This window comes from Gekko japonicus, unplaced genomic scaffold (genome assembly GCF_001447785.1).
Source record: "Gekko japonicus isolate JY-2015 unplaced genomic scaffold, Gekko_japonicus_V1.1 scaffold1035, whole genome shotgun sequence".
Taxonomy (NCBI): Eukaryota; Metazoa; Chordata; class Lepidosauria; order Squamata; family Gekkonidae; genus Gekko; species Gekko japonicus.
In genome coordinates, this window is record NW_015168078.1 from 535,813 (window position 1) to 550,144 (window position 14,332).

General features: G+C 42.6%; 1 protein-coding gene across 1 annotated transcript in view; it reads left to right on the forward strand.

Annotated features, from left to right (window-relative positions):
- TTC7B (tetratricopeptide repeat domain 7B) overlaps window positions 1-14,332 on the forward strand; it is a 151,814-nt gene that overhangs the window by 86,233 nt on the left and 51,249 nt on the right. The window contains exons 16-17 of the mRNA XM_015414663.1: window positions 8,153-8,250; window positions 13,683-13,850. Coding sequence (XP_015270149.1) covers window positions 8,153-8,250; window positions 13,683-13,850 — 266 coding nt within the window. The remainder of the gene's footprint in view (window positions 1-8,152; window positions 8,251-13,682; window positions 13,851-14,332) is intronic.

The window sequence follows — 14,332 nt, forward strand, 5'->3', positions numbered from 1 at the left end:
GGTGTATGTATATTTTTGTAACTTAGAATATTATTTGCTAAAAACTGTGGATAAAGTTTTGTTTCACTTATTCAGGAATACATACCTGTTCTTGTGTCTCTACTGTGAGACAGTTTTGTTTTTGCTAATAAAAGGTAAAGGTTTGAAATTCAAAGTATCCATGTTTTCAACCTAAAAACATGGTTGCCTTTGGTCTCAAATAATGTGTAACTGGAACTGGCATAACGTAGAAAATTCATCTCTAACCAACTGTGTTTTTAAATAGTTGTTTATCCAGAAGAGCTACCTAAATTGAATGCACTAATGTAATTTAACATATGATATGAACAGCGTTCTGTACAGTAGTCTGAAAGTGCTTTAACATTTTGGTTTAATTTTTCAAAAGTGAATCAATTTCAAAAACTTCCAGTTCTTTGCTTTTTCAAGCCTCTCAGCTGTGTTTAAAAAAAAACATACTTTTTAAAAACCTGATGTTTCTATCCCTATGTTTTGACTTTTACATTAGTTCATAGCATTTAAAGTTCTATAACACACTCTATATAGGAATCCATTATAGCGGTGGTGGAAAGTGCCCTCAAGTCACAGCCAACCTATGGTGATCCCTAATGGGGTTTTCAAGGCAAGAGACATTCAGAGGTGGTTTGCCATGGCCTACCTCCGCATCATACACCGGGTATTCTTTGGAGGCCTCCCATTCAAATACTGGCCAAATACTGCTTAGCTTCTGAGATCTGATGACATCAGGCTATCCTGGGCTATCTAGGTCAGATCAAGCTGTTATAAAATAATATGTATTTGCGTTGCCTGTGACCAAGAGAAAACAGGTAATAGAGGCTGATTTCGCACTAGAGCTGCCTTGATGTTGCGCCGCCGTTTGCCCCGATACTATTGGTCAATTTCACACCCGAAGCTGCAGGGCTGCATTTTGACTCGCGGCTTCGCCCAATTTCCCCCCCCAGTTTCGTGATCCTGTTTTTTGAGGATCACGAAACTGCGGAGGAAATTGGGTGAAGCCGTGGGTCAAATGCAGCCCCGTGGCTTCGGGTGTGAAATTGACCAATAGTATCGGGGCAAACGGCGGCACAACATCGAGGCAGCTCTAGTGCGAAATCAGCCAGAGAGTCTGTGACGTGAATAAAACAATAGTACCTAAATTGTCAGGCGTCTCTTTAAAGATGCTTCCTTCTGTAACTTACTAAAGCATATTTGTGTTCATTTCACTCTGTTTTCAGTCCCAGTGTCATCACTTAACCTCTTATCCTGCCTTTCAGGAGTGCTGTTTTCAGGAGCATCCACAGGTTGTGGTCCTCTGTTTGTCCTGCTTCCGTGTTTCCCCCTGCTTTGCTGTGTTTTTTGTCAAACCTGGTTTTGATTCAGTCATTTTGTAAAGACTGTTATCTAAAGCACCTTTGGATGCTGTGTGGATGGGAAGGCGTGCATCATTTTCAGTTCCTGCCCCATGTTGGTGCCATTATTTTTTATCTCAGTCCCTGAGGCAGCCATCCCCCCCCCCCCCCGCACACAGGGTTTTTTTTTTTCAGGCTTCTAAAAATTGGTAGAAACTATATCATGTTTGAGAATCTATTGCAACAATGTATTCAAATTTTACTGCTTTTTAAAAAAAAGTAACCCTAGACCTTTTGTTTGCAGAGTTATGTGACAAAACATACTGGCTGTTCATTTGTCTTTGTAACTCTACAATCCAAAAGTGCTAGGTGGGAGCTGAAAGTGCCATCAAAGTCGCAGCTGACTTATGGCAATCTTTCATGGAGTTTTCAAGGTAAGGACGTTCAAAGGTGGTTTGCCACTACCTGCCTCTGCGTAGCAACCCTAGACTTCCTTGGTTGTCTCCCATCCAAGTGCAAACCAGGGCTGACATAGCTTAGCTCACAAGATCTAATGAGAACAGGCTAACCTGGGCCACCCAAGTCAGGACAAAAGTGCTAGAGCCCTTACTTTTTTAAAAAAACAAACAAGTAAACCTAGAACATTGTTGCAACAGATTGGTGCATAGTTGAAATTATAGCTGGAAAAGCCCTCCAGTGGCAAGGAAGAAGAAAAAAGTTAATTTAAAGTTATTTATATGTGGTTGATGTTTTAACTGTATCTGCACTTTATGAATGTTGTAAGCCGCCCTGAGCCCGCTCCAGCGGGGAGGGTGGGATAGAAATCAAATAAATAATAAATAAATATAAATAAAATGTCAGCCACAGAGGACTGAGAGAAGGAAAGTGAGGGGGAAACTTGCACGTGAATGCTCTGTTGTCTCTGCAAATGCCTCTGTATTGACTTTCTGTGTAAGCAGCTCTGGTTAGGGTGAGCGCAGGGCCACTACTAAGCCTTTTGTTTTAGAGCCATGTTTAATTAGGGTTGTAAAACTGACCACAGAAGCATTCTTAGGTTCATTTTAACCAGAGTTAACAAAGAAGGCTGGGGACAGTACTGCCCGAGTGTCACGATTTAATTTTGCTCGACTCTCAGCTGTCTAATTGCTCATTCAGTGTTTTCCAACAGGGGAAGCTCCTCCTATAATATCCCTGTTGGGATCCCCAGGATCTGTCCTTGGCCTTCTTATATTCTTTCTCTATATATTCTGTCTCTTTCTTTTTTCACTGTCCCATGGCTTTTCAGCATCGCTTACCTGTAAACTGGTGACATTCAGCTTTACCTCTGTTGCCCCTTAATTTCCTCTGTACACCCAATCCAGCACCTCCAGTCATCTGTCTAATATTCCTGCTTAGATATTTCATTGTTGTCTTAAAGACTAAACTTCTCATCTTTCCTCCCAAGATTTCCTCTCTCCATATTGGTTGATAGTGCCACTGTCCATCCTGTAGAGCAGGCGTGAGGCCTTGGTTTTGTCTTCCCTCTCTGTTGCTCCCCATATTGGGTCTGTGGTCTAGATGAAAACTCTGAGTCATGCTGTGGCGGTCTTCTGCTTTGATTACTGCAGTCTTCTCCTCTTTAATCTTACATTTTTTTATTCCTCAGGGCCCCTTTACCTCTTAACCAGCATTCTGCAGCAAAAAAAAATCACCACTCTTTTTATTATGGATATGTGACATCCCCGCTTAAATTCCTGCTTTGGTTCCCTGTGATTTCCCCAGACCAGCATACACTTTTTGTCCTTACCTTCCAAGCATATTTGCCCTTATCACTCTCTTGTATCCCGCGCTACCCATGATATTTTACCTTCCAGCTCTGTCCAAAAGTCTCCTGTTCCCTCAGATGGCTTTGCCCTTTCTTTCTTGCATCTCTTTATGCCTAGAACTGTCTCCGAAAATGTCACCTTTCTTGTTTGCTTCAAATCCCTGCTCAAAAACCCGCCGTTTCCGTGAAGCTTTGGCTGCAACCTCTTCATTCTAAGCATGCAGCCCTGGGGGGAATTTAAATTTCTCACTGGTACTGCCTCTTTCAGGAGCCTTGAAACAGGAGTACCACTTTGGCCTCCTTTCTTATGGCTACTCTGCAGTGGCCCACTTTCATCCCTGCGGAAGCCCTTGTGAGCACAGCCATCATGTATTCGGCTTACTTCCGTCTCTCTCTCTCCTCTCCCTTTTTGCCACCCTTGTCTCAAATTTAAGATTCTGAACCTTTCATCTTGTGCTCTGAGTGCTACATAAAAACTAACATTTGTTAATCATGAAACTGTAAAGGCAAGAATGGGATTTAAAGTCAGAGCCTCAGGGTTGTTTTTTTAAGTTTCCAGAAGTAAAGTACCCAGTATTTATTCAGTGTGCAAGAAAATTAGATAGGAAATATACAGACGAACAATTAATTTCACTATATATTTTTAAAATTGTTTCTTTTTATGAGTGTGTACACATACAAATTGTGTTCTGAATAAGCCAGAAGTGGATTACAGACAGTCATTGCTGCTTGGCAGCTTTATTGATAACAATCAATTGGCTCAGAAACAGCATTTTCCGTCTTAAAAGTGTTTCGAACCAATTTCCCCATTCTGCAGTTGGCAAAATGTTCTCCTTATCTAAATTTCCAGATTTCCGATCTGAGGAGGAGGACAGCAGTCTTCTTTTACACATAATATTAGCATGATATCTGTATGCACACAAATACTAGTAATATACTTTCTAGCTTCTGCATCTCTGCTTCTTGTGGCACAGGATCTAATTGTGTGCTGCCACTGCTTTTCTAATGGGGTTTATGCAGTCTTGCCTAAAAACAATTTCACGTAATCATTACTCTAAATACTGTGGATTTTTCCCTGCTTTGATCCAGAGAAGTTAAACTGTTCCCATTATGTGGGAGCAGTGTATGATTTTCAAGACTCATAAAAAGAGAGCCAGTTTGGTGTAGTGGTTAAGTGCACGGACTCTAATCTGGGAGAACCAGGTTTGATTCCCCATTCCTCCACTTGCACCTGCTGGATGACCTTGGGTAAGCCATAGTTCTGGCACAGCTGTTCTTGAAAAAGAGCAGTTTCTGTCAGAGCTCTCTCAGCCCCACCTACCTCACAGGATGTCTGTTGTGGGGAGGGGAATGGAAAGGCATTTGTAAGCCTCTCTGAGACTCCTTTGGGTAGTGAAGGGCGGGGTATAAATCCAATCTCTTCTTCTTCTCTTCTTCAGTTGTCGGTTGCCTGCCTTTTCTCTGCTTCTTGCTAAGTCAATTTGAGAACCAGTTGTAATGGAGCTGCTTCTTCCTTAACTTCTTCCTTATATTTTGGACTGATCACTGTAAGGAAGCTTAGGGATTTAGTTATGAAGAAGTAAAGAGCTGTTAATGGTAGAAGCAATTAAGGAGACCTGTGGATGTATAAGAGGAAAACTCCCTTGGGTGCAATGTTGAAAGAAAAAACAGATCTCTCTGTCACCATCACTGGCATAAAATACACTTTCAGTGATCTCTCAACCACATTCAGTGGGACTACCATGAATTTTCCTCTACTTGTAATGTCCTTGCTGCCTTGTTTCTTAGGGAGCTGTGAGCAACCAAGAGGAAACTTGAGATCTGTCTAGAAGCTCATGTGTCAATCATCTATATGAGTTCCCTGGAATACACTAGGGCATTGCCAGAAAAGATAAATCAGTTAAATTTTCTTTTGGAGCTCCTTGGAAATTATTTGTAACCATTAGCTGTCAAGGACAGACCATCCTGACTGGTTCTCCAGTACTGTAAGTGTTAGAGGACCTGTGAGACCAACCTTAAACAGTTGCTTATCCATTCATGACACTGGAGTGTGTGGCCTGCCATATGTATTAAGCCTAACATCCATCGAGACAAACCCATGGTTGCCAAAGATGGTCATGTAATCCTGAGCTGTGCCTGTTACAAATTTGTCACCATGCAGGGTGAAGCTCCCCAAAACAGTAGTCAACAACAACGTCATATACAATGTTATTGTGTATGATCTTTTATGACGTTTATAATTTGTGTTTTAATGTATTTTAACTCTTAGTGTAAGCCACCCCAAACCTGCCTTGGTGGGGAGGGCAGGATATAAATTGAACTAAATAAATAAATAAAAACATCTGTCAGTGCTGTTGGATAGTGGGATTGGTGAATTTCAGTGCCCCTACTCTTCTCTGAAAGTGGAAATGTAGTCAAAATGGACTGTCTGTTCATTTTCATCCCACCATTCCTCCAAGGAGCTCAGAGGAGCATGCAGGGTTCTTTCCCTCCCATTTTGTCTTCACAGCAACCCTGTGAGGTAAACCAGAGTGCATGAGCTTTGTGGCCAAGTGAGTGTTTGAACCTAGGTCTCCATGTCCGTAGAACCATCGCTATGCCAAACTGGTCCTCTGTCAGGGTTAAGTCTGAGGAGTCCTCCCCGGAGGAAGAGGTTGCCGTAGTGGCTAAGCCCACAGAGGTCAAAACTCCAGAAGGCACCATGTTTCCTGGGCTCTTTGATTGTCAGCCTCCATCAGAAGACAAATTGACAGCTGTGCTGCTGTGCTGGAAGCCTGGGTGGCTCATGAACAGAAGCTGGAGTGAGAGACTGGGGCTGCTGAGGATTCTGCTAAGGAGACCCACCTTGCCAAGGATCCCATGGTCACACCCCAGAACTCCAGGAGCACAGAAGATGGAAAGCCCAGATGGAAGCTCAGCTCAGATAGTTGGAATGCCTGTCCAGTCGTTCAGGACCTCTCCTCTGCCCATGAGGCCTTGGAAGACCAAGAAAGAAGGAAAAGAATGTGCAGGATTCTCTCTCTCCCAGCTGCTCCTCCACCCCCCTGTTTAGGCTTTTGCACCATATCCAAATGTACGAAACTGATTAAAAAGTCTCCAAGAAAAAAAAGACCAAGATCCACTGTGAGGCTTCGCAGAATGTTAGGCAGAGTCAAGCTGAAAGTGCCTGCGAGCTTCAGGCCACTGTTACAGCTGTAGTCCCTAGTTCGTATAAGTACCGTCAGCCTAGCTCTGGCTGTTTGTGGGATCAACAGCTCTGATTGTGCCTGCTGTCCCTGCCTGCCTGGACTCCTGCCTGCCTGCGTTTGTGAGAACTTTGGCATGCTGGACATCCTCTGGAATCAGGTGAAGAATTGAGTATTCTTATAGACTACAGAAACGCCCTTTCTTCTCCCATGCTGCCCCTCCAGAGTAGGCATCTGGGAGCATCTGGGACTGAACAAGCCCTCCTGCATCATCCAGCCAGGTTGATGATTCACCAGCAACTTGGTTTCCTGTTCATTGACATGGATAAAGGAGGAAATTAATATAGAAGTTACCAGGAAATGTATGCTGGCTGATGTAATACTGACAACTTGAGAAAATGGGCTGAGGAAGGTTCTCGTCAGCTTCCTGTGGGTTCCTGTAACTGTATCACTGTACATGGAATTAGCAGTCCAGCGACGTTGTCTTTGAGTGTCTTGCAGATTCTCTTATACTATTTGAACAGCAGCTGAACAAAATAAGGAAATGGCATCATTCTGTGTCTACTTGAGTGCGTTACTTGAAGATGGATTTTAGAAGCTTCACCGGGGGAAATTGCCAAGATGCTATTCAGGCTGAAAACCAGACAGCTGTTTTAAAACTTCAGGAAGATGGAGATTTTTGCCCCCCCACCCACAAGTCGTGATCTGTTTTATACCAGTCAAATCTTCCTGAGGACATTAGTACTGATGTTACAACTAGAAGGCTAAAAACATTGCCTTTCTTAAGAAAAATAATCTGTTTGTGAAAAATAAAGTAACACCAAAACACCAAGTTTGCTATTTATCTGCCAAGTATTTATGCAGCATCAGTACAAGCCATTTCTCCACTATCCAGTCTCTGTACATTATTGCCCAGATCAGAGAACAGTTATTTATGTTCCTTGTTATGTCTCCTGAAGTGACACTGACTGCACCAGTGGTCTGTTTTTTTTTCCAGGATTAGGAACATTTCTGTACTTTGCATGTGTGCAGAAAGACCACATGGGCAAAAAAGAAGCTGGGAAATTAATTGCAAGATGGCACTTGGGACTGTGAAGTCAAACAGAGCGTGCTGAAGTGCTTATAAAAATAGGTCTGTTAGTTGGTAGGGGTTTTGGACTGCCATTTGAGCTGGCAGGGTGGGCCGCTTGCTCTTAGGCTGATCATTTTATGAGCAGACATAGCAGAATGAAACATCCGGCTAGGGTACATACTCATGAGTGGATCCATTGATGAGTAAAATGCCCTTGACTGCCCTATGATGTATGGGGACCACTGTTCCTTGTGATGGTCTGGACTGACATTGCAAAGAACACTTTGGGCGGTTTACTGTGCCATCCTAAGTGGAGTTGCACCTTTCTTTAACTCAGTTCAGGATGGCATTGTCAGGATAATTTCATTGTGGTTCAGGAAAATCTATACCAAAACCTGAAAGAGGATCTGTAAATGGATACTTTACCCAAGATGAGATGGGTTGGGACATCAGCTGTTCATAAGAAGGCATGGTCTTCCCTGTTGGTATCTAACATTCTGTCAACTTCTCTGAAGCTCTAGCTCTTCTGAAGTAGCCTGAATCCCAGCGTGGAAACTGCTTTGATCGCTATAAAGTATATATATTTTTAGTAGGACTGCTGTCTGTTCTATCATTTTTCCCTGTTAGGTTATCAGCTGATAAATTGTAGGTAAACACGTTATACCGCTGAGCTACAAAGCAACCCGAGCATTCCTATTTACTTTCAAAGCTTTAAATGACTAACTCTTTGCATTGTTTCCTGTAGTGACTCTGGACGAGGCAGCAGCTTGTTAGACAGAGCCATTGCTGACAGGCGACAGCTTAGTACGATTACTTTGCCAGACTTCAGTGACCCTGAAACAGGTGAGGATTAGTGTCTAGAACAATAAAGTGTCAGTAACAAAATGTGTCATCTGTAGATACTATAATCTAGATTCATCAAACCACTTCAGGTAGGATTGAGACAATTTCATTTTAAATATTGCTGGAGGAACTACCATGTATGTAACCCGAAATTTTTGTTGTTTGTATTAAATTTTCCGTAGATTGATGTCTGTGTACCCTGTTAAAAAAAATATAGGCATAAGGGCTTTGAATCTCTGCATATTAATTGTGGTATATGCTAAAAACCCCTCAAGATGCCACTAGGGTCCAGTGGAAGATCTTGTGACTTTGCCCTCTTACCTGTCTAACAGAGAAGCTCACATATGCTGACAGCCAGAATCTAGAGAACTGTGCAGTTCAGGCTACAGTCCTGTGCACGTTTTCATATGTGTGAGCGCCATTGAGTTCAGTGGGGTTTATTCCTAAGTAAATGGGCAATATCATTGGACTGCATGGGCTTATTCGCACCTTATGTTTTCCAGGTGTACACATAAGTTTGCATACAAATGCACTCGTCAAAGAGTTGAAATTGGGTGCATTACCTTACAAAAAGTTTTTTGGAAGTCAGGAAAAAGTCCCCTTAGGAATGTGCAAGCCTTTCCCCTTGCCTCCAAGTGGTTGATGCACAGTGGTTTATCTGAATAATGCTTCAGAACATACTTTTAGTATCCACTTAAAAAAAAAATTAACATCTTCCAGCACATTAGTAGACATTATTGTCTGAACAGCCTTTTTCTTTCTTTTTTTTTACGCAGGCTAAGCGAAGGGATACCAGTTTAAGGACTGTCTCATAAAGCAGTTTTAACTTTTAAAAAAATTAATAGCGCAACAGATAATGAACCTGTCTTTCAAGCACAGGGCAAAAATAAATTGCATGATGATTTATCCATATTGGTCCCTAATCTCTCTGTATAATCACTCTCTTATGCCCATCTGTTTCCACTGGAATATAAAACCATTTTCTATTTTCACAAACAAACATCGTGTGACCCTAATAGTTGAGAATGCAGCTTTCTTATTAAAGGCAGCATTAGTGGGTTGTTTTTGTAAGGAAATGCTTAATGGATGTCAGTCTCTACTATTCTGGATTTTTTTTAACCGGTTGTATGGTGGTGTATATTTGAGTTCTTTGCTAAAGTTGTGCCCTTTCACATGGTTATTTAAAAGAGTTTTTATTAGGCAGGCCTCGATGCTAAAGACATATTAGCCCTTGCGGACAACATAAGGCATATACACGCTGGGGGAGTCAAGATTACACTAGCCAGCCTCCCCCTGCATACTGTAGCCACGCTGGACTCCTCTGACATCCATGCATTGGATGTCAAATTTGCATAGGGATCTATGTTAATTGGCCCCTATTGTAAGGGAGCATCCAGTCCATAGATTTCAGGTGGGCTTGGAGGAAAGGAGGCAGGGGCTTGTGTGAGCCTTTTCCTCTTTGCCTGGTAGATGCTACACAGGGGAGCTAATGGCCCTCTGGTCCCTTAATTAGCAGCTTAATGGGTTTAATTTTCCTGGTCATGTTTGTTTAGCTCCATGCCCTAAAAAGCTTCCGCTGCCCATTTCCATGCATTAAGCCTCTCTTAAAGGGTGAGAATGTCTAATGAAGGGCCAATATTAAAAACCTAGTTAGAACTTATACAAAAATACAAGTATTTATTAGAAAGACAGTTAAAAACATACATAAGGGCCCAATGAAAGCCTCGTAAAAAAGTATAGCAACCTTAGTGCTATGTCTTCTAAGGCTGTGGGGAAACCTGCATTAAACCATCACACTTGGTACAATATCTTTGTGGCTCAGTGCAAAAGGAATGAAATTCTAAACTGTTTGCAAAGTTGTAGGATTGTTCAGGACTGAAAAATAGCACTGTTCTTTTAAATTACTTTGTGCTAGATTGAATTAATTCTGCATTTCAGTTGCTCACTGCTTTGGAAACTATATTGCAGTGTTTTGTTCCAGGTTTTAAGAAAAGTTGATTTCCAATGTGATATCAATGTATCCAAGATAGCCATGGAAATTTATACATGGTAATGCTAGATGCAGTAGTCTGGTATGCCAGTGTCTGCCTTCTGTTACAGACTTCAAAGATATTTTAAGGAAAATACTGAAATGTTATTGTTTGTACATGTTCTAACCAAGTTGCTTTCATTAAGAACAAATGAAAACAAATAGGTATGCAATTCCCTCTGGTCAATGACCAAAGGCCAGTAAAGTTTCTTCCTTTTGGTCCAAAGCAAAATCAGCTTTCCTTGAAAGAGGCCCACCACTGCTCTGGCATCATTTCCTGCATCCCGACCGGAGTATTTGTTAGGGTTTTTCTTAGGTCTCAGCTCCTCTTTTTCCCTCCTCCTTTTCCCTCCTCCTAATGCTTTCACTAATAATAAGTCCCTTCTGTCCTTCGTTCCTTTTACTACCTCCCATCCTAGTGGATATCTTCTTGTTACACCCAGGTAATGTAAGCTAATTCCTGCCCATGAATGCAATCCACAATTCAGTACAAGTGCTGAAGCTTCCCAAATATGACTCAACAAATTTAGATCTGGTCCGTTCTTTTGGCCTGCTGGACTAGAACCAGACCTCAATTAAAAAGTCAGCAGCTTCTTGACTTGTTTATGAGAGGGAAGATTGCTGTCCTTGATGCCATAAAAGAAAGAAAGCCTTAGCATCGGAACCCATTTTTAAGTGAGCTTGACTGTTAATATGTCATTTCTCCCCCCACTTGCATTATGACCTGGCAGCCATGTAAACTAGTGCATTTTCTTACCTATGAAAATGTCAATTTTTCACATTCTAGAATGCACTGGTCCTGTTCTGGATCTGGGTAGAGTTATGACAGATCATAGACCAGGCTGCAAGTAAACAAACACAAAGACAAAGTTGCCTTATACCAAGTAAAACAATTGGTGCATCTAGCTCAGCACTGTTGTGATTGGTCTCTGGTTCTTAGGCACTGGAAAGGTCTCTACTAGGAGTGTGCAACCCTTCACCCTGATACTTTTCAGGTTCCGGTATATTGAACCTGGAAAATATTGCCATTTCCTGATATTCCCAAATCCCAATACTGGTATGGTATTTGGATTCGGTAAAGGAAACCTGATTTGTTTTGATTCCACTGTCCTCATATGCTATAATGGAGAATCAATCCGGGGGTATCTGGGGCTCAGGGGGGCGTTTTTTTTGGGATAGATGCACCAAATTTGCAGCATAGCTGCTGGTGCCTTTCCTTAAAAAAAAAAAAAAAGCTCCAAGTTTCAAAAAGATTGGACCAGGGGATTCAATTCTATGGGTCCTAGAAGAAGGTGCCCCCATTCTCCATTGTTTCCAGTAGAGGGGGGAAAGGCATTTAAAGGGAGTGCAGTCCCTTTAAACACCTCCAAGTGGTGAGTTCACCCAGAAGGCATCAAAAGGGACCACAATCCATTTAAATGCCCCTTAAGTTTGGCTATCTGTCAGTTCCAAAAATCACAAATATTTTCAGGATTTGGGAGGCCTGAGCATTTTGGATAAACAAAATACAGCCCCAATTTAAAACCAGCTTAAAAAATACCTGGAAAATACTGGCTGAAATCCTTTAATTGGAGATGCTAGGTATTGGACCTTGTCCATGCAACCTATGTGCTCCACCACTAAACCACAGCCCCTCCCCTGAGTACTGGCAGGGCTAATTCCACAGTCTGGCATTTCTGCCTAGGAGCTGCTAGCCTGGTTTTAGGACAGCCTTGCGGATTATTATAAAAGGTCTTGCCAGCCTGTCTGCACTGTTGTGTCGCAGGGCAGCTTGAGTAGTGGCTGTGACAGTCAACTCACCTAGAAGGAATTCGTATTTCTATTTCACAAGTAAGCAGTGGCTAAGTGCAACCCTCTTCTTTAGGCCCTTTCTTCCAGCCAGCAAAGCCACAGTATTTGAGGCACAATTCTAGGGACCATCCATGATCCAGGCTATTAAAATTAATCCTTCCTGGTTTGTTCTGCCCACGGTCATGCTGCATGGTGGATGCTTCCCTTCCTCTCCGTCAGCAGTCTGATTCTGTTTACAGAATACTGGGGATGTTGAAGTGGGGTAGGGGGTTGACAACTAAATCACAGCTGGCACTAGTTGTTTTTAAAGGCTGCAGTTGGTGGTGGTGACATCTCCATTGCTGTAGGAGCTGCAGAGCAGGGGTGGGTTGGCTATGTATAGGGAAGTTTCCTGGTGGGCCACTGCCCTCGAATGCTGATGGTGGCCAAGCCCCAGCAACTCAGCCAACTCCTCAGGGGCCACTTGGTACCCTTCACTGGTCATCAGTGTCAGCTCACCGGTTGTCTCCTCCTGCACTGTTAATAATCGAATTTCCAACATTGCATATAAAAACCAACAAATATTGTTTAATTGTACACGGTGATGTACTGTTTCACTGGATTTTGTGGGATGAGGCAAAGGGTGAACCCAGTGCCATTGTGGGCACCCCAACGTTCAGTAGCCCCTGAAGTATTGGCTTGTAGTACCACAGGGGCCACTCGGCTGGGCTTGCTCTAGGTCCATGTTCACTTTCCAGTCTGCTCCTCCTGCATAGCATCATCCCTCCCGAAGCTCGTCCAGCTTTCGAAATCTATGCTGTCTTCTCCCACTTATGCTCTGCCAGCTGTGACAAACGTCCCACCTACATGCCAAGCAGAAGGGCTTGTATGTTGGGTAAGAAGGGGGCAGGAGATGAGTTCTACAATATAGGACTGCATTTGAGTCATTTTAAGGTAATAGTCTTGTCCAGTTTATTTAACTAACATGGAACAATCCCTTGTCTCCTGGGAGGAAAGGTTAGATTAATAAAACTATTTTTGTATCGTCCAGCAGTACAGATAGGAACATGGTGAGTAGTCTGTTGTGAGTTATATACCAAGGGGCTTGGGCAGGTATCAGCACCTCCTTCGTCTTTGGGACAGGGCAGGTTAGATGGCCTATTGTGTACTGTCATCCAAAAATTGTTCTAAAAAGCAACCCCTTGCTGCCAGTTCGCCAGGGGCTTACTGCCTCATTTGTAGCCCAGGTGGACATTTAACAGCTTCTGGTTCTTAGGAAAGTCTTAAGAGGGTCTTAGGGGTAATCATGTCTATTAACTTTTTCCAATCAAGAAATTTGCTTTTCAGAAGTTTGTATGAACTATTTCCTTTCCAAAATAAATTGATATGACTGAAACTAGTTTTGTACCCCAAAAATTATCAGTTAAAATTTTATACTACGTGTATTTTTTAAAGTTTATATAAGAAAGCTGACATTTGAAGTGGTTCTCAGAAATTAATTGGGGGAGGGGGTTGTGATTAAACTGTTGCACCCATATTTACATCCTATCCCCCCCTTTCTTGGCATCCATTAATCCATTCAAATCCTGTTCCTGGCATTTTCTTTATAATTTTTCTCTTTCACTCTTTTTAGCTTCTGATTCCTCCACATCTTCACCTCTCTCAAGAACAGAATCTCCTCTCCACCTGTTTATGTCTCCTCAGTCTCCTCACCCTCATCCCAAAACTGATACCTTTGTCTGGCCCTATGCAGCCAATCCATGCTGTGACCACGTTCCTGGGCCCTGCGAAGCTCCACTCTGTAAACTGATTTCCTCTTTCTGATAGGCGTGTTAGTTTGCTCTCTGTTTGTGCTTCTGATAATCTCTGGAACTGCTAAGCACTGAACTGTTCTTGAACATCAGGATGTTTGGTAGGAGCACCACCTACCTGTTTAGATATACTTGATTGATATTTCGTGGATGGTAAAAACGTTTGGAAGTTCCATTGCTATCGGCTGCAGTACTCTGTCTCCACATACCTCAACACTGATAGTTTTGAGTGGCCATACTGTGAAATGAGCCTCACAGCTCCAGCCAACCAGAAAGTCCCATGAATTGCTACCCATGAGAAACACTAGGGGGCTTCATTGCCTCCTTGAGAGCACAGAGCAAGCATGCTCTCTGAGAGCTGCCCCTGGATTAAAGAAACCACAGGGCCAACCAGTCCAACAATCAATTGTCACTGTGGCAGAGAAGGACAGAGGATCTATGTCAGAGACCATGAAGCTGGTCTCCTTGACAG